Here is a 26,235-nt window from a genome sequence, read left to right as displayed (position 1 = left end):
CGTCTGTTAAACAGTGTTGGCTGCGGTCAGAGGACGAGGGGGAGACCGTAGCTTTGGTCTCTGGGGCCGGAGTCTCTGCTGTACTCTGCTCCTCTGCTCCTCTGCTCCTCTGCTCCTCTGCCTGCTTGCCTTCACTCACACACCGCGCTCGTTCTCGCTATTTCGCTCCACACGTGCATGCGCGCACACTCCACACTGCAGAAGAGTTAGTTTAGCTCTGAGAATATCTAGTGAATGTACAGTGGACGTTTGTGCAGATATAACTGCTGCAGCTCCTCCAGACCAACAGAGGTTTCCCGTGTCTTGTGAAGTGACGGGGCTCCGCAGCAAGAAACGTTATCGTCTCCGACCAAAACTCCGGTGTCTCCCGTTTCCTCCGGCCGCGGTCGGGAGGCTGAAGCAGGAAAAGCCAACACTAGGATCAGCATTGATTCATGGAGAAACCTTCATCTGGTCAGCTAACATTACTGCCAAGCAGCTGAAATATAGAGTGATGTTGTGGTTTTAGCTGACGTGTGTCGCCTCACTGTGTTGAGCAATGCTCGTCCATGTCTATGTAGAGCGAGCACAAGCGCGAGCCCGACGCTGACTTTCATTGACTTAACGGCCACAGGTGTCGCTGTTAACAAGCATTTCTGATTCTTACAAACAGTCCCTTTAAGAATTCATCTGCTAATTATGACAATTTCACGCAAAATGTCTAATAGGATAAAATGATGAGGTGATGACATTTTGGACAGACATGGATGTAAACTGCAACTTGGTTGGCGGAGGCATACAACCACGAGGCGGTAATTCTAGTTTTTACTCTTATTTCAATTATTAGTATTCATTGCACTCGTTTTTTTAGCTCAGCCTTAAGAGTAAGCCACCCTGCATTTCAATATATATTGTTTGTGTATGTGACAAATGGAACCTTGAAATTCCTTGAGTCCTTGAATTTATGTTGTTTTTTTCACCACCTGTCTATATACAGTATATTGTTTAATATAACGTGAAACAGTAAAATGATGAAAAGGAATAGTCCTGTATACTATGCATGAATAACTCTAAGGGACCTGTAACAAACACATTGATGAAGCTGTGTCTTTCCAGAATTCAGTGTTGTCCGATATAACACCATGGGTTAGTGTGACTTTGCATTCACTCTGGAGAAAAGCTACAAATGATGTTGTGGTGCAGAGTAGATGGCGGTTTAATTATTCATCTGGCTTAGCTTTCAGCATGTAGCCCCAAGGCCATTACAGTCCCCGTACCCTGGCGATTGAGTTCAGGACAGGACTGCATTTCCACCCACGCACAGTCCTTCTCCCCCTGGAGCGCCACGTTTTGCCCCAAACATATGCGTCTGCACAGCCAACCTGCTCGTATACGGGATGGAAAATGGGAGCTGGACCTCATCTGCATTCTCCTGAACCCTTCGGCTCGCTCGTTAAGAGGCTTGTGTGCGCGGTGATCCAGAGCGTTTCTGTTGTGAGGAATTAATGTGGCTGCTGGCTGCCCAGCGCCGGATCAGGTAGTCTGGCTGACTTCATCAGGGGCCCTAAATCCATGTGTGAATGGAACAAAAGGCGCTCTGACAAAGCACATACTCTGTCCCGAATGACTCAGTCCCTGTCATCAGACCTTGCCACACACACATACACAAATGGGGAAACAGGACTTGTTCAGCTCACTGACTGTAGCTCATCTGTGGACTGCATCCTTCATTACACATGTGTTTTTCTGTCCTCATAGTGCACCAAGAGACCAATGCTTTTATAACCCCGTGGCTACTGATTTATACCTTACTCCATTGGAAGTGCCCCCTTTTGACGGCAAGCCTGCTGATCTTCTTGGTGGACAACATCTGAAATCTTTATCAGCAGAGCCGTGGGCCTTGAGCCCTGCTGTGTGCTGTGCTGTTAATGTCCCCTATGAGTGAAGCTGAGCCAGGAAATCAGGGGAAGAACCAATTCCCCCAGCAATCAGTTGTTACTTAAGATTAATAGATTGCTACATTAAGCAAAACCTAAACCTTCTGCTCTATACGCCGACATCAAGAACTCCGGAAACCTGGTATACTCATCGGCCACATGCCAGAAACTCCTGTTTTGGATGTTTGAAATACAATACAGGCATTACATTGCGGGAAACAGGTAATGGATTTCTTCATGAGACCCTTTAGGATTCAATAATGCAGCCAGAACAGAAAATGAAAATGTAGCCAAAAGATAGCTGATGTTCTGTACACTGAATATCAGTTGTGAGACCGGAAACAAGGCATATTAGGAGCCGGTTTCCATCTGTGTCAGTCAATCCTGTGGAGCTCCAGTGGTGCAGCCTGTGAGCAGAGTTGGCTCTGAACCAGCGACAACCAGCGTGACGTTCTCCATCACACCACAGCTGTCGATTTCACAGCTTCTCCCCAAACACCAGACACAAATGAGGGCGTTTGTGTGGGTGTCTGTGTCGGGGATTAGGTGTGACTGTGAGTTTATGTTCCCTTTGTTTTTACTACTTCCCTAAACCACAAAAAATGAGAATTATTACAGCCTCACTAATAATCAGCCTCCATAATCACTAACATGACTTTGATTCAGTCTCAGTCATAGGATGAGCTCGCCAATAACTCCCCCGGTCTATGTCTAATGTGATCCTCGGGTCATGGAGACTAAACACACCCTGTCATCATCAAGGAGGCGGTGTGGCTCGCTCCACCCATTACTAACAGCAGGCTGTGGCGGCACTTGAACCACTCAACAAAACAATGTAGAGGAGTGATGCAATGATGACTCGTTATTGCTGCTTTTGATTATATTTCGCTCCAAAATAGAAAATACCTGCGTGTGAGGCAATTTACTCTAAAGTCCCTCCATTTTCCCAGAAGTCTTTGTAGCAATACAGGAAGTGATTAATAAGTGAAGCAGCCGGAGGATTCTCAGGAGTTTGGTATGGTTAACAAGTAGAAGTGCTTTAATATGGTCGTATTTACATTGTAGTGAGAGAGGACAGCCCGTTGCCTGGGGACTTGTGTTTTGTTTCCACGGCGGGAGCCAAGTGTGTGTGGGTCTGCCAGACGAAACCACGATCCAGCAGTAATACACGGCGATGTGTCAGCCTGAGCCTCGGCTGTGGCGCTCACAGCTGCACCGGCTGGACGCGCAGCTCATCTGCAGTGTGAAACGGAAAGTGGGTTTTTTCTGTGGGCTACTGTTGCATTTCTCTGAGGTAATTAGGGATTGATTGACACTGTTAGTTAATAAGCAACTTTCTGGAGTCACAAATTATTTTACAATTAACAACAACATAAAAAAAGGCAAGGACAAATCAGTTCATTCCAATTACAAAAATCCATATTTTTCTTACTTTCCTAGCTGTGCACATAGTTTTATCTTTATTTGTCGTGGTTTTGAGATATAATTTCTCCCACAATCCAAAAATAATGGATGTAAATGTGATTCCTTACCTAAAAGTTTTGAAGGTTAGAAATATACAAAATGCTTCAATTTAAAGTGCCTTCTATCAGTACAGAAACTGGCAAAACAAGCCTGAACCACTACGGTCCTGGTCCTGAAAACATCTGCAGGCCAAGCTTAAACTTGAGACCCTTATCTCTTTAAATGATTTTAAACATAGAATAAAGGAAGTGGTCACTGCAAGCTGCAGTTGCTTCAATTAAATAACAAACACATGACCAACATGTTGCCCTGTTGATGCGCTGTATGAGCTTTTAATCTCAATGTGACTTCCTAGTTAAATAAAGGTTATGTATGTATATTACTTAGTTTAAGTACTTATTTTTTAAACCCAATTATGACGATTTTCCTAAACCTAACTAAGTGGTTTTGTTGCCTAAACCTAACTAAGTGGTTTTGTTGCCTAAACCTAACTAAGTGGTTTTGTTCCCTAAACCTAATTGCGGACGTTACCGTAGTTTTGTTGCGTGGCGTACAAATGACACGCAAAAAGCGTAAAATGCGTCCTCATGACACGAGGAATGTCTGTAATGTCGTGCTCTTTAAACGACTTCCTGTGAGAGCGGGTTGCAATATAATAAGATGTATGCAGATTATATTTTTCTAAATATTTTTTTTGTAATGAGGGTGAACTGACTCTTTAAACTGCTTTTTAAAGGTGTCAACAGCGGCCACAGTTCTTGTGTTTAAAGGGAGGAAGTTGCAGACTTTGCAGGCCACACAATGCTCACAATAACCTTGCAGTTTTACGGAGGGATAGCCAGCAGACCTTGGTCTAAACCAGTCTTTTGTTGAAAGAAAACAGCAAAAGCAAACACAAGTTTAACACTTATTCACTGAAATCCCAGGCTTGACGTCATCTTTTACTACAACACCGAACCTTCTGCTGGTGATCAGTGTGAACTTTGGACACAGGCTAAATATGCACGTAATTTAATTACCTCAGCAGGCAGGAGCAATCAATGCTGTGACCTCCATAGTGAATAAATCATTTACAGTGATGATACAGGTTTTTTTTTTTCATTTCCAGCTAAACTCCACCCTTCCTGTTGGTGAGGGATTCATAATAATAAGCCGGGGGACTGAAGCGTCACTCCATGAGTATACCATTGTGTTGGAGTGTGAGCCACGAAGGGAAATTCCTTTCTGCTCCAAGTGCAACTGAAAGGAAAAGGAGCCGAAGGTGTCACTTTATTCGGGGGTGGGAGGATGCTGGATGTGGCGGATAAATCTCAGCGTGAGTCATGGAGTAAAAAGGCAGAGTAATTTTTTCTGAGAAGGATTGACATAATTTCTTCTCTCAAACTCTCATCAGAGCTTGCCTCTGGCTTGTGGGTGCTCATCTCCCTCCCTGACTAACTTTTTTATTTTTTCCCCCTCGCTGACTCACTTTATAAGGAACTTCCTGTGAGTGATGACATCACGATGTAGCTCACAAGCAGGGAAGGGAGGGAGGGAGGGAGGGCTGAAGTGGGAGGAGAGACAGTTTGAACTGAAGTCACTGAGTGTGTCTGTCTGGTAAAAACATGGAAAGAGTTTTCCCAACCGATTCAGAGATGAAGCAGCAATAAACATAAACACATGCTTTACTGAACGATTACATTTCATTTCTCTCACTTTTGAAAATGTACCATTATCATTATGTGAGTATTCCCTGCACCATCCATCACATCAAACCTGTAAATCATTTATAATCCAAACTTTGATGCTCATGTCAGAAATCTGACCTAGCAAAACCCCTTCCTCTGCTGGTCACAACTGGCCCAGGGAATCCCAAAAATGTGCCTGAAATTATAAAGGGGGATTAGCGATAGCCTGGTCCATGAAGGGGCCAAATATGTCATGATAAGCCTTTTGGGTTTGGGGGGGCCCCCTCCGTGCACCAGGCTCTAAAGGATTTACGAACTTGGGCACAAGAACACTCTGTTCTCTCTCCGCACACACCTCTGCTTTCTGCCACTATTGATTCAACACACGAGTTGTTTGTAGCCATTGTATCTCTGTGTTTGGTTAGCGTGCATGTCAGTGTTGGGTTTGTATAGCCCGGTTAGGTTAGATGACATAGTTAATACAACACCACTTAAGATCTAAGTAGGCTAAGTGACTGGAAATAGTGTCACATTTTAGATTTTCACAAAACTGAAACAAAAGACTTTATATCGACCCTGTAGCCTGGGTTGTCTAACTACACTGGGTTTAAGTGAACATTATGTCAGGTAAACAGAGAACAGTTCCAGCTAAAAGAATCTGATCTGATATGCAAGCAGCTAAACAATCTGGGCTCCATTCAGCTACCAGCTGTGCAGATAAGAGTGTTTCTGGCTGTGTTTCTTTGCCTGTTGTCTGTGTTATCTACCCCGGAGCCATCCCCATTACTGCCTCCGTCTCCCTGCACATCTGTGCAGTTCACTTTGGACTGCAGCAGGTATGCGACTTGCTGATAAAACCACACAGGAGACTGATTTGAAGTATAATATAGGTCATAAAATGGAAAGTTATGAAAGGCTGAGCTCACCGGATGGGGTGTCACCTTCTAATTACTACTTTGCTGCAAAAGAACAGGACATAATTATGCATCAACCAATCCCCAATGAGTTGTATTATAATGTAGCCTATTAACAGTTTAATTATTAGTATCCTTTATCCTGCACGGCCACATCCATCCCACTGCAACAGTTTATCAGCTGACCGCATCCTTGTGTTCACACCTGCTCCGTCCTCTAACGTTAAACCTTGATCACATCAAGTTAACTTAAAGCAGCAGTGGGTAGAAATGGAGCAAATATGATTAAAAAAAAGTTGTTTTTATAAAACGTTCACTATATCCTGACAGTATAGTGCATGAGACAGGTAAAAATCATGTGACTCTGTGTCCTCTGGTGCTCCTAACGGCATTTGCAGGATTTCACAGAACGGAGGAAAACAACCAATCAGAGCCGAGCTGGAGTCTGCCGTCTCTGAGCAGCTGTCAATCACTCACAAACTCCGATCAAATATGAATCAATATTATGTTACTGTAATGCCTATAATCTCGCCTCAAATGTTTTCAGAAACATCTTGTAGTGCACAGTTTAGCTGTAAAATGAGAACGTTTGTGACCCGGCAGCCATGTTGAGTTCAGTTGAGGAAATACCAAGCACCGCCCACCAGCCGGAGTAAACGTTCTCATTTTACAGCTAAACGGTACACTACAAGATGTTTCTGAAAACGTGAGGAGAGAAATAGGCATTACAGTAACAGAATATTGATTCATATTTGATCAGCGCTGCCTTGTTTGATCGTTTGATCGGAGTTTGAGAGTGATTGACAGCTGCCTCCGTTGAATGAACAGCCAATAGGAACGCTCTGAAATGACCTGTGATTAGATTTTTTTAAGGCCTGATAACAGAGCCATGAGGAGGTGTAGAAGTCTAGTTTTTTCTCTATATGAATCAATATTCTGTTACTGTAATGCCTATTTCTCACCTCAAATGTTTTCAGAAACATCTTGTAGTGTACTGTTTAGCTGTAAAATGGGAAAATGTGCAGCCATGGTTGAGACCTGTTGAGGAAATACCAAGCACTACCTGTTTTGAATGAACAGCCAATAGGAACGCTCTCTCTCTGAGATGACCTGTGATTGGCCAAAGTTTTTTAAAAGCCTGAAAACAGAGCCATGAGGAGGTGCAGAAGTCTAGTTTTCTGTCAGAACACTTGAATTACAATATACTGAAAGGTTATTATGGACTCTTTCACCCAATGATGCCAAAAATATTCTTTCTACTTTACCAGTTTAACACTTGAATTAGACCTGTGTTGTATATCTTCAAGGGGTAATTCCCATGATGCACCCAGCCAGCCTGTCCTGCTGCTGCTGCTGCTGCACGTACGCTGCTGCAGAGGGTGTAAAGACGCGTCCTGCGCCTTTAAGAGCAAGTGTTGGAGGCGGATCCAGCGCGTCTCTCTGTGTGGTGGAGCTTATAAGACATTGCTCACTACAATACAGGACTTATCTAAAAAGTGTCACAGTTTAGCCGGAGCGCCACCAATTCACTGGCGTCCTGTTCCTCTGATGCAATCACAAGATTAACAGACTCTAAGAAACCTAGGAGCTATATATATATATTTATATATATATATACTTCACCAAGGAGGAGTCTATAGGAGGGAGTCAGCGGAGGAGATCTGTTATTTAGGTGAGTTGTGATATATGAAATGTGTGCTGAGCTGCTGTGTCTCTTGTCTATTGTTTTGTATGCTGGTGCCAGCACGACAGACACCACTGATTGATGCAACACTGTGATTAAGCCTATTTGTGTGTGTATTTTATTATATTATATTTTGTTTTGTTTTTTATTTTAAAGCCATTCAGATTTGTCTTCAAGCTGACATTATGAGGATCTAAAAAGTTAAAAAGAAAATTGTGAACACTTTTTCTATAGGTCTATCTTGTATATGATAGATAAAACAATATTGGATCCCTTAAATGACTTTTTGGTGGATTGCAAACTGTGTGTATTGTTTTTAATTATAATATTTTTATTTTAAAGCCATTCAGATTTGTCTTTTTAGCCAACACTATATGAGGATTTAAAAAAGTTCAAAAATAAATTGTGAACAATTTTACTATATGTCTATCTTGTATGATAGATAAAACAATATTGGATCCCTTAACACAACTTTTTTGGTGGATTGCAAACCTGCTTTGATTCTTTTATTGAATCCATCTATTTGTATCTATATATATAGATATATCTATAGATATATCTATATCTATAGACATAGATATAGATATATAGATATATATTGCTCTTTTAAACTGAAGGGGAAATAATCCATTATGTATCATCACTACCTGGCCCAGTTGCCAGATAGATGACTAGTGTGTGTTGTGGTGTGAGTCACCTGCTTGCTACAGGGCTTTTAACCATTATTATCTCAATCCGGTAAGGTGAGGGGGTGTGCGCGCTGTTTGCTTGCCGCACAGGTAGAGCGGGTATGGTTGCTCGGAAACCGCTGCAGGGGTGTCATGAGCGGGGTGTGAACTCCTTCTCTTCAGGTCTGAGTGACTACTACACTCCTGAATCACTGGCAAGCTATCTGCTGATGTCTTACATCACTGCTAACCCCAGCAGACCTCTTCCTCTTACCAAGCAGGCCTCCTCTGTGTTATATTTGTCTATTTGTTTATTTGTTTTGCACAATTTAAAGGCCCCATATTATAAAAAAGTGAGATTTCAATTTTTTTTTATTTATTATAAAGCAGGCTTAAGTCTTATTAAAATACTGTGGAAGTATTGAAACACTCAATCCACAGGGAAATACACACAGCCCGTATTCAGAAACTGCATTTGAAACAAGCTGTCAGGATTTCTGAGCCATTCGTGATGTCACGAATATACAATATTTAGACCCTTGAGACAATTTTAAACGTAAACATTCTAAATGTGTCCCAGTTTATTTCCTGTTGCAGTGTATGTGAATGACATCAGCTGACAGGAAGTACACATGGACCCAAGCTGTTGCCTAGCAACGCAATTCTGTTGCAATTCTGTCAAATTGCGCTAAAAACGGAGCGTTTGAGACAGAGGGTAAATACAGGTATATTCAGGCAGACAGTATAAAGAAAATAAAGTTTTTTTTTAACATTACAACATGTAAACATGTTCTATTAGAAACACAAAATACAAGTATGAACCTGAAAATGAGCATGATATGGGACCTTTAAGACTATACAACATAACAAAAATGAATAACATACAGTGCAGGAAGAGGCAAAAAACCCACTGGGCTTATCTGAAGCCTCCACCTATAAAGACAGGATTGATATAAAGAAATAATATGACTATATAAAAAGACAAGTGTGTGTGTGTGTGCGTGTGTGTGTGTGTGTGTGTGTTTGTGTGTTACGTGGAAGTGTATGGTTAGTGTTTGTGAGGAGGATATTGATTTAAATATCTATAGAGACTTCTGGGAAATCATAACCAAACAACATTGTGAGTGGGGAAAAAATAAAAAACATAAAAACAGATACATGGACAGCATGGGGAAAAGCAATTACAAGACAGCAATTAAATTACATGACCCTTTAAGCGACTTTTGAAACATTTGAAAGATGAACAGTTTTTTGATAGATGTGAAAAGCTACTAATTTGGTTCCCCTAAGTCTTGTCAAAAATGTACCTCTACTAGTGAGGTATTTGGGAGGATGAAGATCTAGAGATTGACGGGTTGAGTAAGAATGAACCTGAGAATTTGTTTTATAATATCTCCACAGTCACACTGAGCCTGTCCACCTACTGTATTGACCATATAAAGACTCCCATTCTCTGGTCCAAATGATCTGAATTAAGTGACTTAAAAGTAAATTCCCCCTCTTAAGAGGTTTTAATGCTCTGCATGACACATCATTTGTTTTAATCCTGTTGCCTGTAAATGCCCCCCATGGTTAACTGCCAAGGATGAACTGTCTTTGCACCTGTTGCAAGAGGAAGCACAAGCCCCTCGGGGTTCATTATCGAGGATCATGTTGCTTCCCCATCCCCGCCGAACCGAATCGACGGCCCCCGGGCGAGGGGATTGCATGCCTTGTTGGGCAGTTTGGCTCACGCCTATGCCCCCAGTGCTTCCTGTTGTTTTAGAGCTTTGTTTCTCACCAGCTGTCAGGGCAGCACATAAATATGGCTCATAGGAGACCAGGAGCGAGGAGGCCGTGTTCCCTCTCAGTCATCACTCCAACATTATAAGGAGGACAGCGTGTCTCTCTGGGTGTGCACGCACCTCGTCTTGTGGTCTCCAGAAGAGATGACCACCAGGCCGATGGATGGATGCACCTGTTTTGCTGCATTCTGACAAATAGGACTTCTGATAGATTTGCTGCAACAATGCAAGGCTCAGACATGGTGTACAACAAAGACACCTAGAGTTACCCATGGAAACATAAAAGGCTCTGCATACTTTAATATAACACTTTCTAAACTCACGTCTCCAGAGATTGTGACATACTGAACAGGTTCATCCAGTGTCAGATCAGATTTTACTTCCAGCGTATCGCTGACCCCCCAGAAATATCAATACGCCGCCGGGTTTCCTCCCCTCTGAATATTGTACGCATTGTTTACTCAGCCCTGACGCATACTTGACATGACACGAACATTCAGGTCAGTTGGCTTGAGGAGTTCTTGCAACATCAGGTAATATCTCCGGTAACTGGAGGAGCCCCTTCCTCTGCTGTTCAGGACAAGCCAGATTGCAGCACAGTCGAGTTTAAAATAAACCGTAAACTTATGAAGAGTGGAGGCACTGCAGGTCTGTAGGAATAGAAGTCTTGCTTAATGAGTTCACACCCAAGATTGCTATGTTGCATTTAAGGCTTATATAGGTTCTCTGGCTATAGTTGAAATATAAAGATCATTCAGTGAGCTGGTGAAAAATAAATTTTTTATTTGTTTTCAATTTCAACATTTTAGGTAGCACCAATTATTCTCACTGCTTCCTCTTTATATAACTAAACTTTCTAACTTCCATCTACTTCAGGCCTGGTGTTAAATAAAGTAGACTAGAAGAACTAACAAACAAACACATGCGCTAGTGTCACAATACTGGAATTTCTAACCTCGACAATGTCTTAAAAAATATGGATATTCAATACTATACCGAGGGGGAAAATTGACCTCGAGGGCATACAATTTTAGATTTGTGTCAACTCGCTGTCGGAGAGAGCAGAAAGCGCAGGTGGTACCTATGTATCGATACTGCAGAAAATGAGTATTGAAGCTGTTTCAAATATTCATTATCCATGAATAGATATGATATAGAAAACACTAATCTGCACATTATAGCGACACTTTTAGATTGCGATCTTTGTTCATTATTTTGGTCGATCTACTGCTTTTCTACTTTCTTTTTAAAATACTCTGACCAGAACATTATGAATGACAGAGTGCTCTATCGGGACATACGTGTCCTAAAATCTTGTCAAACTGAGCTTTTGTCCTTCCTCTGTCATAGAGGATTGTTGTCCTCTTAGAGGGAACAGAATCACAAGGCTATAACTAAATATTTGGTTTGGTGGGCAGCAGATTTGTGTCATTTCTATTCTAATACCAGGACTTTCTCTCTTTCTTGGCTCCAGTAGAGGATGTGGCCTCTGCTTTCAGAGAGCATTTCTCAATGTGCTACCACATGTTCTGTTTCTCTTCATCTGCTTTTGCTCTCAGCGTCCCTTTCACCGTCATTCATGGTTTGTGTCTTGGCTGTGTTACAGGTACACCAGAAGCGGGGGCAGCCAGCCGGGCGATCTGAGTGTTTCCTGACTTTTTGATGCGACCCGAGTGTGCCTGGAGCATGTCCACAGTGGGCCTGACTGCCCAGGAGATCTCTTTTCCCATAGAAAACCCCTTCCTGAGGGGCAGCTACTGTCACAGCATGGCTGGATCCAAACCCTCCTGGAGCTACCGCCATGAGCTGGACAAGTGAGTGTTGACGTGCCACGACTAGAAGTCCGTTAGGGGAAGATTTATGAGAAAGGGATGGTTTATCAAATCTGCATGAAATGCTGCACTTTTATGGTTCAGGTCAGTCTGAGATTTATTGATGAAATGTTATGTGGTTTATTTAAACTGGTACTAATCTAATCTTCTTCTTGTTTTAGCAGCTTCTACTTCAGTATGGACACTGCACACTCAGATCACAGCGCTCGTGCTCAGCATAAAGGGTCACCTGCACCGTCTCTAAGCTATGAAAGTAAGTGCATGATCTGTCATCTGCACAGTGCACGTCTTTGCTGTTTTGGATGTTGTTTCTTTGAATCATCTGCTACATACATTCTGGATATAGTAAGCGGTTTTCCAGAAATAAAGAGAAAGCTAGTAGTTCTTTTTTTACAGGATGCGATGAAGTTGAAGTAGTAAATTGTGATTGTCGTTAACCAGTCTTAATAATTTAATACCGTGCCATTAATGTGATGGTTATTTTTTCTTGACAGGACATAAACACATTCCCAGCTCACAGAGATTACCTCCAAAGAAGTCCCGGCCCTCCCATCTCTCCCTGTCCTGCAGCGCTGAACCATCCACCCCGAGTCCCGCCGATGACGACCAGGTGGTGCCCTCCTTCCAGAGGCTCTCTGTGTACGAGTGCAGCAGTCCACCACAGACGCCAGGCAGGTGCTCCAAGCCTCTGCCCCCCATCCCTCCACAAACAGACATCTCTCCCGAGCAGGCTATAGACAATGAGGTAGAATTTTTCACGAGTTCGGACGACAGCCGCTGCCTGGTGTCTGATCCCTGTCCCAAATCGTCTCCTTTTCGATACGGCGTCCCCAGTCGAAGGAGCTTCAGGGACTGCGGGCAGATTAACTACGCTTACTATGACGGCCCATTAGGACCGCAAAGCCCGAGGCAGCCCCAACAACAGCAGCATCAGGCACATCCTCACACACAGGAAGTGCGGGAACATCACGAGCAGCAGCGACAGGAACCACCTGAGCCGGTGGTCTGTCAAAGACAGCAGGACAAAGCTCAGAGGAGGCTGCGACGCTCGCACTCCGGCCCAGCTGGATCCTTTAACAAGCCCGCGTTGCTGCGCCTTACGTGCCACAAACGCCACACCCAAAGTATGGGTAAGCACGAGGTGCCGCCCCCTATCCCTCCACGAACAATCAAGACAGGAGACTACCGCCGCTGGTCAGCAGAGGTCTCGTCCGGGGCTTACAGCGATGACGACAAACCACCCAAGGTGCCCCCAAGGGAACCTTTGTCCAGAGGCGGCTCCCGCACCCCCAGCCCCAAGAGTCTCCCAACATACATAAACGGAGTGATGCCCACAACCCAAAGCTTTGCACCAAATCCTAAGTACGTAAGCTGTCGGGGTTTACAGAGACAGAACAGTGAAGGTTCCCCCTGCATCCTCCCCGTCATGGAGAACGGCGAGAAGGCCAGCGCCACACATTACTATCTCCTGCCTCAGCGGCCCGCTTTCGTGGACTCCCCTTACGTAGAGAGATTTCTCCGAGTCATGGAAAGCCCCGCATCTCGCAATACAGATGCATCAGACTCAGAGTGGGACTGTCACACCAGGAGGAAAGCACAGGTGGATTTAGTTTGAAAAGTTTTAGTGGAAGTAGCAGAGGACTCTACTGTACATGAGCAAAAACCACTTGAAACAAAAAATGGTGAAACTGGACGCTAACAACCGTCAAACTGCTGCTTTTACTTTGTTTTGTTTTTTAACCCCCCTATGTATTCTGAACACACAGGGTATGTGCGCACTGTATTCAGTTACTGGTAATGTTGGACTCTAAAAACCGTATCTCTGACTATAGATTGTGGGCAAAAATTCCACATTATGTAGAGCTTATTTTTTTATATGATTTTTATTTCATGACATTCAATGTGCTGTTTTTGCCGACGACGTGGTACAGTCAGAAGGTACAAGCGGGCCTTGAACCTCCTGCGCTCAGTGTTTTCTGTGTCTGGAAGGTTCGAGGATGTTTTGTGAGATGCATTGACTCTGCTTTTTGTATCTCACAAGGGGACAAAAGGTCAGTAATGTAACCGTGTACCACTTAATATATGAAGTCTAAATACAATTAATGTTTAACGAAATGAAGGATGCTAGCACACAAAATCTCTTTTTCTGTTTGCTATTATATATCAACACCGATATATTTTCCCCGCCTCGATGAAGTTTAAGTCTTACTCAGGCCGCTATATCGTATGTGTACATTTATGTTTCCCACATGGTACATTTTGTACTAAGCGGTGGGTACATTACTGGTAGCTACGCATGTTTCCATTGGAATGTCTAGTGCAGCTTATATGGTGTCTGTTGATGAGTGTGTCTGTTTGTATGTATAGTGCGTGGACGTGTTCTGGTGAGACTTTATAAAAAAACGACTTTCTACACTTGGTAGAAGCATACTTGTTACTGTGCTCTGCTTATTTGCAGCGGCCTGCTTTTTGAGTACAGCCCTCTAAAGAGTGATTCAGTGTCCAGGTCTGTTTTGTTGCACAGAAACCGGCCTGTTGAACATGAAGTGAATGTATGCTGTTCTTACTGAAATCCCATCAAACAGTTGGAGGAGCTTATTTTTGGTCAAGCTGTGAGACATTGCTTGGATTATTTGCCTCGAGTACTACCTCCCTTTTGATATTAATCCTATATTTCACACAATCCCCATTAATAAAAGGCCAAATCTGAAATTATAATCTACAAAAGATGAGGAAACCAGCTCCATATATGTGACCTGACAGTAAGAGTAACACAAAGTCCATTCTAACCGGATATCCTTAAATAGAGCTCTTAGATCTCAGGCTAACCTGTTAATACAGACGCATTACAAAGACAGTGCAGGGTTTACCTACCTGACACAGACTTTCCTGTTCTGCTCATGCATTCCTGCCTTACATGATTGCAGTGGGTGTGGTCTGAGAGACCTTGGCTGCTGGCAGCCTAGAAAATATATGATTTTTATTGTTGTAGATTATTCAGAAGGCGTCAGGATGATATAGTAAATGTAGCACGTGTATTGAAGTAACCCTTTGTGTTCAGTTTGGGGAACACATAACTGCTAAGGTCAAACGCTCCTTGAACTACACTTTTTCTCTCCCTCCTGCTCACAGAAACTTGCCAACACAATGTTGCTTTTGACTTAAATGTCTAAAAAAAAATGTTTACATCATACACTGATACTATTTAATCTTAAGGTATTCATATGTCTTATTAGAAATAATAAAACTGAATGAAGACTAGTTTTTTTAAGACTTCTCTGCTGTGGTGAAGACATGCACTGGGAGAGTACAGTATGCTGTGTACAGTATTTAACAATTCCATTTTGTTGTTATGAAAAAGTATATAGTCTTTAAAAAGAAAGCAAAAATAAAATGACTTATTTATGAGCCTGCTTCTTTCTGTTTCTTCAATCTGTCAAGCCCTGAACTCTCAACTCAGCTGTTCGGCCTGTTTTATCACCCACACACCCTCATGCTGTGCCTTATTGCAACTGGCCTCTATCCAGAGAAAGAAGAGTGACTTACAATGGTCGACTGACAGGTGTACAGTGTATTGCCTTCCTCTTCCTGGTTATAACACGGCCTCCTCCTACATGACTGCTCAGATGCTCTGTGGCAGCCAGCTTCGCGCCCACAGGTTTTTTGTAAGCACTTAACAATGTTGCAAGTGTTTTACTCCTGACTGGCGTCCATGTGGTTGGGCATGGAGCCGAAAACCACAGTGAGCCACACGGAGCATTAGAGGTCAAATAATTACTAAATAAGCTACGATTCGGCTGCAGTTACATCAACCGTAACCTCTCAGCGAGACGGTGACCATTTTCTGTGTGTTTGAGGTTTTGTTTCATAGCAATTGATTCACCGTTATTGTCTTAATCAAACAAAAGGCGTCAGTTTTAACTATCCTGGCCACCTGCGAACCCTTTCACCTGGTTCGCTTATAGGTCAGCTGCTAGGCGACAGTGTGGGTGGTGACCATAGCAACTGAAGACTCAAAGCTCATTTTGAACGTCTGTTGGGGGCAAGAAAGATCCAGATGAATTAACAGAGCGTGTTTGTGATTAGCTTCTGAGTGAAACGCATATTGCAGTGCTGTGGCACTAAAGACATTGTTGTGCATTGTCAGAACTCAGACATGTCACTTACTTAGACACGATTCTCTGTGAAATCCAGTCACTTTGTGCCCCAAACTGTTTCTGTGGCTGATTCTCTCTTCTTAAACCTTTTTGTTTCCTGACTGAGCTTTACTTTGTCAACACAACCTGAGTGTTTTACTTAAATACGCCGTTGGATTTTGACCCTTACTTAGATTCAATCCAGGCATTGAGTATGTTGGACTTTACTTCCAGTTGTAGCGGCTCAACTACATCCAATTTTTTACAATATTTTTGGCCTCAGTTAATTAGATACAGGTCCTTGGCTGGCACTGCTGATGGATTACCACCAGGAACAAACTTGTTTTAATGATAAGAATTATTACAGTAATTATGATTACTGCCTCCTTAATTGCTATACAGCCTCTGCTGATTAGTCTGCAGTTGTCTGAGTGGAAGAGAGTCTGTTTTCTGGGACTGGCTCTTAACACATGTCTGCAGTGCTGCAGAGATGGCTACAGATATACAATTAACATTTGATAGGCAAATAAATAATCCAGAAAATGACTTCAAACTCTGCTATAAACAAAAAGGTATGCTAAGTAGTAATAAAACGTATTGTTTACCTCTTAAACCCTATGCCTCTGGCTCAGGCCCCTGCTCAAACATGACATGCCCAAAATATCACTGCAAATCTTGGTATTATAATAACATTTCTGCAGAGGTGTAAGCATGATGGAATACAGCGCTAATGAAATGAAATCAATACCATTTAAATATACTGTTTTTGGCCTTGATTTGAAAAATCAATCAATCAGACCTCTATACATGTTCCCATTCAAAGAAAATACATAACCCATTGGTCTATTTGACCAGCTCAGGCCTATATTGAAGGCCAATAGGATGGGTGCAGTACCACAATTCATCCACCAGATGGAGACACAGACTGTGTTTTCACATGGAAGGCTGAGGAGGCTGTTTGATGCTGGAGGATGTCAGACTGCAAATACACCCCAAGTGCAAACACTTTTGATCACAACAGCAAAAGTAATACATCATTTATGGTTATGGCATGGAATATGTGAGTCTCAGCTGTCATAATGACATATAACATATAGCATGATTCTAGCCTCACAAATGATGCTAGCATGAAGTAGCATAACTATAATAGCACCACTATGCGCCCATGCACTGTTGCCGTGTTTTAGCTGTGTGCTCATTTAGTTGCTTGGTGTTGGAATTAACTGTCGTTTTGGTAAAAATGGTTATCATTAGCTTTTAGCTTCTTCCCGTTATGTGGGTGTGCAGGATAAATATGTTGCTACAAGTTTAACAAGTCCTTATCTGGTGTTTGTTGTGATGTGAGCAACTATCCCTGGTGCTGGGGGCACTTGGTTCAAGAGGATAATTATGCAGAAATGATTATTACACTGATGAGAATTGGGACCCTGGGAGGAAACCGGGAGAGGGCAATGAAAAACGTGAGTTTCTTGGGAAAATCGGGAGGGTTGGCAAGTATGGGCAGCCAGTCTCACTACTGTTTAGTTTAAACCTTTAACCATAGTTGAAACAAGGTTCAGGTTAAATCGCGTTAAATGGGACAACTACGCCACCTGCTGGTGTAAAACTGGGACCTGCATTGAGTAGTAATAGCAAAGGATTCTGGGTTATCAGATGCAGAGGATTCACTGCTACAGGTGGGTACCATGGATGTATTAAAAGAACGGTGATTACGTTTTCAGTGAATGTCCGTCCAAAGTATATTAACTAACTAGAAAAGCATTTAAAAGTTGAGCTGGCTTCATTTGGTTGGATATTATGTGTTTTAGATTCAATTCGCCATGTTTTTGTTAAGTTACCTATTCGTTTTTATGTGTCTTATTGCCAGTAAAACGCTAGCTAGCTAACATTAACGTGATGTTGTCTTTTCAGACAGAGCATGCCAGAGGTGACTAGTGGTCTACTCTGTGTCCTCTCAGACCAAAAAAGTCTGAAAGATGTCAAAAAAAATGTCCATAGAAAAAAGTCTGAAAGATGTAAAATAATAATGTCGGAAGAAAAAAAGTCTGAAAAAATTCTGAAAAAAAAGTCTGAAAAATGTCAAAAAAAAATGTTGGAAGAAAAAAAGTCTGAAAAAAAAGTCTGAAGATGTCAAAAAAAAGTCTTGGAAAAAATAAAGTCTGAAAAAATTCTGAAAAAAAAGTCGACCGCTTTATAGAGTGTGGTAATATTTCAAGAGAGTGGCCTATAGATTTTCTAATAAGCAACAGAGGATTTATCCCGAGACAGAGCATGCACTGTTTGTCCTCAAGAGATGACCATTCTACTCTGTGTCCTTTGTCATACATGCAGATGTGGAATAAAACCTGCTGTTACCACAAGCCTGACCAGCTCCAGATGATTCCTTTAGACAGGAGACATCTCGCAGAGATCACATCTGCACACGGTTAGATTTGGTTGAAAGACACCATAATCTTTCAGGTTTAAGGCAATTCACACCAGATTTCATGTCAAATCTATCTGTAAAACATCTGCGATTTTATTCTACATTCAACTGTGTGCTATTTTTAGAAAGTCTTTTCTCATAAATTTGTGCCCAGTTTTGGGCAATGTATTGTGCTTCATTGTGAGTGAAAGGGATAGTTAATGTTATCAGGCTTTTGTGACAGTGTCACAGGATATTTCTCAACAAATAAGGAGAATCTGAGCTGGGAAAAAAAAGCTTTGGGGAGTTAAAATGTGGGAAAGATGACATATATATGTCGACAAAATGTGGAGAATGATATCATTCTTGTCATAAATTGTGTAGGCTAGTAAAATATTCTTAACAGTGAATCTAAATTTGCTATTCTTGGAATATTCCTTGTTATGCTCACTCGTATCTGTTATATACAAATATACTTTTGGATATAGCAAGAAAATTAATATAGGCAATCTATCATATTTTCAAAAGGCAAGAGAAGTAGAGTTTGTATCTCTGTAACTCTGTAACTACTTTCCAAAAAAACACACAGATAAATAATCTGGAAAATCTGCTAATTAATTCCATTGTGTGCATTGACTGTTTCTTCCGGTGTAACTTTTGCTATCATTTGCTGTGAGGGTTAGACTGAGTTGTAAATATTTAACTTAGACTGAGGTGCTGCTTGTCAAATTTTATTTAGGTCAGAATACTTGTAAAGAAAATATAGTACATCAAGAGACAGACAAAGAAATTGGTCACAAGTGTGTCTTCTGAGTCAGCCACTAGGTGGACAGAAATAGCCATCAGGGTGGAAAGACGATCTGTGAACTGTATATTGCTGTTGAGGACCAGCAGCATGGATGTGTACAAGCATTTCGAGGTACAGTGGCACAGCTTAAAAAAAAACTCATGCCAGTATGACAACTAGTAAGATTGGACTGTTACAGTACTGATAAAGCTGTTATTACCTGATGCTGACATACTGACAGTACACAGTACCAATTCTACAACAGGACAGAGATGGTCACTGTTGAGGTTGATTAAACGATGACACATTTTCACTTCACTTGATTTATAAATCATAAAAATGTATTAGACTCCCTCTGTGTCGGTGCCTCTCTAGTCACATAGTGCAAAGGCAAAACATCATCAAAAGGAGTGTGTGTGCCATCTAGTGACAGGATATTGTACTGACTTTGAGGGATGTCGACGAGCAACCATTACCCTCTCAGGCTTAGGGGGATAATCAACATGTTTTGCACTAATGGATACAAATACAGGAACCCTAGATGCTGACTTTAAAAACAACAACAATACATCTCTGACACGGTCAAAGAAGTATTTTGCATGGCTTCTTTATTGGATTGCGTAAAATTGGACGGATGTTTCAGTAATTGTGTTCAACCCATGTATTTGAATGCTATAAATTATTGTATGTGTTACTGAGAGTTATCGATAATTGTCACAATTGGCAAGTGCATATTGCAGATAATAGACAAAGTATGAAAAGTTGGCAGCCCATTGCATTTTGTTGAATAACACCAAAAACCAAAAACACTGATATCTCAAAATCAACTTGCTCCAAACCCCATGTCAACACTGATGAAAACTACACTCATTTAAGACACCTTGAAAATGTTCAAATCTTATTTTATTACTGTAGGTTTACTCATGGTTCCTATTACATCTACTTGAATTCAGAGCATTTTATACAATTTTTAAATGATTTTGTGCATTCTTAATAAATACAGACATACAGTACAATGCTTACAGCAAAAGCCACCAGGTCAAAAATGTGAGTGTACTCAGTGAGGTAACGGCATGTTCCTTAAGACAACAGCGCTGAAACAACCCCTGGGCAAGAGTTTCAGGAAGTGACAGAATTGTTTTTTAAATGTTAAATTTTTTACCTTGTGTTTCTCAATACTGCAGGGCAGCATTGCTCATTGACAACAAATACAATAAAATATTTAAACAAATATTTGAGAACAACATTTTAAACACTAAAACAAATTCCGGTAAAAACAAAAGGCTGTAGTGTGGTGTGAATTAACTGGAGTCTGAATTGACATGTTAGTTTTTATATAAGGGCACAAGAGGCTACAATGAATTATAATTAATATAAATAAAGTCATAAATATCACAACAACAAATTACGAGTATATTATATCATGTGCAATATGAAGTTGGTAGTTCATACTGATCTGTAATGTTCTTTATTGCTAGCATAGAAAACCATTGGAATCAAAACAAAATGTCTGTCTGTAGCCTTCATCTAGGGTCGATGTTCAAAAGCACTGGGCGTTTTGTTGCGACCTGGAAAGACACAAGAATGATCACATATTAATATCAACATTTTAACAACAATCATTTATCTGTCCATGTACTCCAGAAGACTTTCGTAGGTACTGTATGCAATACCAGAATAGTAAACAAGAATACCAACATTTTTTTAGATGTGGCCCAAAACCCTCTCATGTGTAAGTGCCTGCAAGTCCCAAGTTGTGATCTCCTGGGGAAAAGAATATGATCATATTGAAACTGCAAATGTTAGAGTCCTTGCTGAGAAATTGTTAACATTTTTAAAAACAGGTCAGTGATTATGACCGGGCCACACCTGTATCAGAGAAGTCAAAGAAATCTTCCTCAAACGCAGACAGTCTTCTGTTGTAGGAGTTGCTTCCTTTCCTAAAATGGAGAGACAGTTTCATTAGTTTCACATGGCAATATTTGTAACTTTACAATTAAAGACAGCAAGAAACAACATTTGTTGACAATTTGCACATTACTATATCGGAAGATCATAACCCACCAAATGCCCATATGTCTCTTTTTGACGGTGACAGCAATGACAATAATAATCACGAGCAGGAGTGCCACTGCCAATGATCCAAACAGTGCACCGTAGAAACCTGGACCCCGACGGAAGAGGTCACACTGTGGGCCATAAAACTGCTCAAGGCTAGAATTGAAGCAACTAGATTGAAGAGCCACAAGAGTGAATTATGTTAATAAAGTTAACTTTACGAGAAAAAATACAAGTCATATTTAAACTCCTTACAGTTAAGGTAAAAACAGATGTTTTTGCTTACCTACAGATTGGCCCTTTGTAAATGTCATTGCGGCATTCTCCATGTTGATGACAGTAATCAGGGTTTGTTTTGCAAGGTCCAGCACACTGCCATTGACCATTAACAAGCTCAGCAGTGTAATTAACAAACCCAGAGCAGTTTACAAAAGGCATCAGATCGGTGATATCTGATTAATGAAAAAGCAATATATTTAGTATTTTGTACGAGTACCATAATACAAATACAGAAATGTTGACATATATTGAATTAAGATAACACTGACTGTGCAAAGCAGCAAAAAGTCAAATACATGTTTAGAACTGACATAGAGTACACTTACTTGTTATCTCAGGTGTGTGGAAGATGAGTTTATTTAATTTCACAGCCGAATTATTAAAGGCTTGAGAAATATTAATGAGTTTACTTGAGTCATTCAAGATACCAGTCAACACCCCAACAAGCTGATTGTTGACAAACTGGATTTGAGTTTCATTGTTTGGATAGATGTACTCCGCCACGCTCTCTGCAACAACACTTCCTTGTCTACAGTAGAAAAATAGAAAGATATTACCAAAAGAAAACAGCTTGTGATTGATTAAATAGTAATTTAAATGATTTTATCAGTAAAGTTTCATGAACCTACGTTAACTTGATGACTTTTACTCTTTTAAAGGTTTGTGGATCTGCTTCTTTGCATAGGGCTTCAAGCTACAACACAGGACAGATGTTGTTATAGCATGGTTATAACAATAATTACAATTTTTGGAGATTTACATCAAAAGCAGCATAAAGCAAAACACAAATGATAAAAAAAAAAAGATTTTTTTTCATAGAATACGTTATTGCAATATTGCCTGGTAAATAATTAAGTAATAAGTTATAAGACATGAATGAATATTAATACATAATAAATACTACTGATCATGAAATCATGCAACAATTAAAGAAATGATCTACCTGCTGTTCAAATTTCTTGATGAATTCTAATGATTGAGGTGAGTTTAGATTATTAAAAGCTTTAAGAAAAGTGATGTCGATTTCCAAAGTCACAGTTGCATTTCGAGTTGGTAATGCTCCGGTATCTGCAAAAAACGATGACACCCTTAAATTGACATTGCAAAAACATTATAGACATTGCAATACAATTTTACATTCAACACTGAGGTAAAAGGTGTCAATGCAAAAATCAAACACATTTAATTTTAACATACTGCTACAATCCTACAACTTGTCTCTACATTAAATTTTTTTCTTCAGTTTATAGAATATTTTGAAGCGCTGTATTTGTGTATGAAAAACCTCACCAACATGAGCAGGGGTGTCATTATTTCCAAAAGAGCAGGAATCTCCATAGACAAAATCATGGGGGCAGTGGCAGTGACATCCTCCAATTGTCTCATTGAATGAACAGGTACCTCCGATACACTCAGTCGGGCACTTCTCACACTGAGGAGTTGTAGGTGATATTGTCACAGTGACAGTAGTATTTGAAAGGGGAATAATGGTAGATGTTGAATGACTGACTGTTGTAAATTTTTTTGTACTGATGATTTCCACTGACGTCAAAGCCTTTGAAGTTGGTACCGATTCATTATTTACTGAGGTTGTCGCCACAGTTAGTGGAGGAACTGTAGACAGTGAAGTTGGTGAGAATGTTGTACTTGTTGGAGAATTGATTGTCGTTGTGGAATGACCAGTGTTGGTAGTGCTTCTTCCTGCATTTGAGGTGAGTGTTGAGCTTGACACTGTTGATTCAATTCTTCCTGTTGGTGTCATTGTCGTGACAGATGTAGATTGATGCTCTGTCAATGAGGACATCATTGTTGTAGATGATTCCTGTCTAGTCAATGGGGACTGAGTTGTGCTGGTAATTGGTGTTGTTTCAATTTTGTGTTCAGTAAATGTTTGAGTTGGAGGAGTAGTTTCTGGTGGGACTGTAGATACTGAACTTGGTGAGACTGTTGTACTTGTTGGAGAATTGATGGTTGTTGTGGAATGACCAGTGTTGGTAGTGCTTCTTCCTGCATTTGAGGTGAGTGTTGAGCTTGACACTGTTGATTCAATTCTTCCCGTTTGTGTCATTGTCGTGACAGATGTAGATTGATGCTCTGTCGATGAGGACATCATTGTTGTAGATGATTCCTGTCTAGTCAATGGGGACTGAGTTGTGCTGGTAATTGGTGTTGTTTCAATTTTGTGTTCAGTAGATGTTTGAGTTGGAGGAGTCGTTTCTTGTGGGAAAGTAGACAGTGAACTTGGTGAGACTGTTGTACTTGTTGGAGAATTGATGGTTGTTGTGGAATGACCAGTGTTGGTAGTGCTTCTTCCTGCATTTGAGGTGAGTGTTGAGCTGGACACTGTTGATTCACTTCTTCCTGTTGGTGTCATTGTCGTGACAGATGTAGATTGATGTTCTGTCGATGAGGACATCATTGTTGTAGATGATTCCTGTCTAGTGAATGGGGACTGAGTTGTGCTGGTAATTGGTGTTGTTTCAATTTTGTGTTCAGTAAATGTTTGAGTTGGAGGAGTAGTTTCTGGTGGGAATGTAGATACTGAACTTGGTGAGACTGTTGTACTTGTTGGAGAATTGATGGTTGTTGTGGAATGACCAGTGTTGGTAGTGCTTCTTCCTGCATTTGAGGAGAGTGTTGAGCTTGACACTGTTGATTCAATTCTTCCTGTTGGTGTCATTGTCGTGACAGATGTAGATTGATGCTCTGTCGATGAGGACATCATTGTTGTAGATGATTCCTGTCTAGTCAATGGGGGCTGAGTTGTGCTGGTAATTGGTGTTGTTTCAATTTTGTGTTCAGTAGATGTTTGAGTTGGAGGAGTCGTTTCTTGTGGGAAAGTAGACAGTGAACTTGGTGAGACTGTTGTACTTGTTGGAGAATTGATGGTTGCTGTGGAATGACCAGTGTTGGTAGTGCTTCTTCCTGCATTTGAGGTGAGTGTTGAGCTTGACACTGTTGATTCAATTCTTCCTGTTGGTGTCATTGTCGTGACAGATGTAGATTGATGCTCTGTCGATGAGGACATCATTGTTGTAGATGATTCCTGTCTAGTCAATGGGGACTGAGTTGTGCTGGTAATTGGTGTTGTTTCAATTTTGTGTTCAGTAAATGTTTGAGTTGGAGGAGTAGTTTCTGGTGGGAATGTAGATACTGAACTTGGTGAGACTGTTGTACTTGTTGGAGAATTGATGGTTGTTGTGGAATGACCAGTGTTGGTAGTGCTTCTTCCTGCATTTGAGGAGAGTGTTGAGCTTGACACTGTTGATTCAATTCTTCCTGTTGGTGTCATTGTCGTGACAGATGTAGATTGATGCTCTGTCGATGAGGACATCATTGTTGTAGATGATTCCTGTCTAGTCAATGGGGGCTGAGTTGTGCTGGTAATTGGTGTTGTTTCAATTTTGTGTTCAGTAGATGTTTGAGTTGGAGGAGTCGTTTCTTGTGGGAAAGTAGACAGTGAACTTGGTGAGACTGTTGTACTTGTTGGAGAATTGATGGTTGTTGTGGAATGACCAGTGTTGGTAGTGCTTCTTCCTGCATTTGAGGTGAGTGTTGAGCTGGACACTGTTGATTCACTTCTTCCTGTTGGTGTCATTGTCGTGACAGATGTAGATTGATGTTCTGTCGATGAGGACATCATTGTTGTAGATGATTCCTGTCTAGTGAATGGGGACTGAGTTGTGCTGGTAATTGGTGTTGTTTCAATTTTGTGTTCAGTAAATGTTTGAGTTGGAGGAGTAGTTTCTGGTGGGAATGTAGATACTGAACTTGGTGAGACTGTTGTACTTGTTGGAGAATTGATGGTTGTTGTGGAATGACCAGTGTTGGTAGTGCTTCTTCCTGCATTTGAGGAGAGTGTTGAGCTTGACACTGTTGATTCAATTCTTCCTGTTGGTGTCATTGTCGTGACAGATGTGGATTGATGCTCTGTCGATGAGGACATCATTGTTGTAGATGATTCCTGTCTAGTCAATGGGGGCTGAGTTGTGCTGGTAATTGGTGTTGTTTCAATTTTGTGTTCAGTAGATGTTTGAGTTGGAGGAGTCGTTTCTTGTGGGAAAGTAGACAGTGAACTTGGTGAGACTGTTGTACTTGTTGGAGAATTGATGGTTGCTGTGGAATGACCAGTGTTGGTAGTGCTTCTTCCTGCATTTGAGGTGAGTGTTGAGCTTGACACTGTTGATTCAATTCTTCCTGTTGGTGTCATTGTCGTGACAGATGTAGATTGATGCTCTGTCGATGAGGACATCATTGTTGTAGATGATTCCTGTCTAGTCAATGGGGACTGAGTTGTGCTGGTAATTGGTGTTGTTTCAATTTTGTGTTCAGTAAATGTTTGAGTTGGAGGAGTAGTTTCTGGTGGGAATGTAGATACTGAACTTGGTGAGACTGTTGTACTTGTTGGAGAATTGATGGTTGTTGTGGAATGACCAGTGTTGGTAGTGCTTCTTCCTGCATTTGAGGAGAGTGTTGAGCTTGACACTGTTGATTCAATTCTTCCTGTTGGTGTCATTGTCGTGACAGATGTAGATTGATGCTCTGTCGATGAGGACATCATTGTTGTAGATGATTCCTGTCTAGTCAATGGGGGCTGAGTTGTGCTGGTAATTGGTGTTGTTTCAATTTTGTGTTCAGTAGA

General features: G+C 41.1%; 2 protein-coding genes across 5 annotated transcripts in view; one reads left to right on the top strand and one right to left on the bottom strand.

Moving 5' to 3' along the window:
* The window catches only part of errfi1a (ERBB receptor feedback inhibitor 1a), a 45,904-nt gene extending 30,567 nt beyond the window's left edge, over window positions 1-15,337 (top strand). For 2 of the 4 annotated variants that reach the window (XM_074643930.1, XM_074643938.1), the window contains exons 4-6: window positions 11,704-11,911; window positions 12,091-12,182; window positions 12,424-15,337. In XM_074643930.1, coding sequence (XP_074500031.1) covers window positions 11,760-11,911; window positions 12,091-12,182; window positions 12,424-13,544 — 1,365 coding nt within the window. In that variant the 5' untranslated portion in view covers window positions 11,704-11,759 and the 3' untranslated portion in view covers window positions 13,545-15,337. Of the gene's footprint in view, window positions 1-7,311; window positions 7,634-11,703; window positions 11,912-12,090; window positions 12,183-12,423 lie in introns of those variants that run through there. The other 2 variants (XM_074643956.1, XM_074643948.1) reach the window with 2 other exon arrangements.
* A 4,805-nt stretch (window positions 15,338-20,142) lies between these two features.
* On the bottom strand, window positions 20,143-23,355 carry LOC141776925 (mucin-3A). The gene is made up of 8 exons (XM_074650783.1): window positions 22,884-23,355; window positions 22,537-22,661; window positions 22,223-22,287; window positions 21,920-22,122; window positions 21,601-21,766; window positions 21,321-21,485; window positions 21,126-21,196; window positions 20,143-21,020 (listed from the first exon to the last, which is right to left on the bottom strand). The coding sequence occupies exons 1-8, from the start codon at window positions 23,353-23,355 to the stop codon at window positions 20,983-20,985; spliced, it is 1,305 nt and encodes a 434-aa protein (XP_074506884.1). The 3' UTR covers window positions 20,143-20,982.
* Between the last annotated feature and the right edge of the window lie 2,880 nt (window positions 23,356-26,235).

The sequence above is a fragment of the Sebastes fasciatus genome, chromosome 1, assembly GCF_043250625.1.
Source record: "Sebastes fasciatus isolate fSebFas1 chromosome 1, fSebFas1.pri, whole genome shotgun sequence".
Classification (NCBI taxonomy): Eukaryota; Metazoa; Chordata; class Actinopteri; order Perciformes; family Sebastidae; genus Sebastes; species Sebastes fasciatus.
This window is presented reverse-complemented; position numbering and strand designations above follow the sequence as displayed.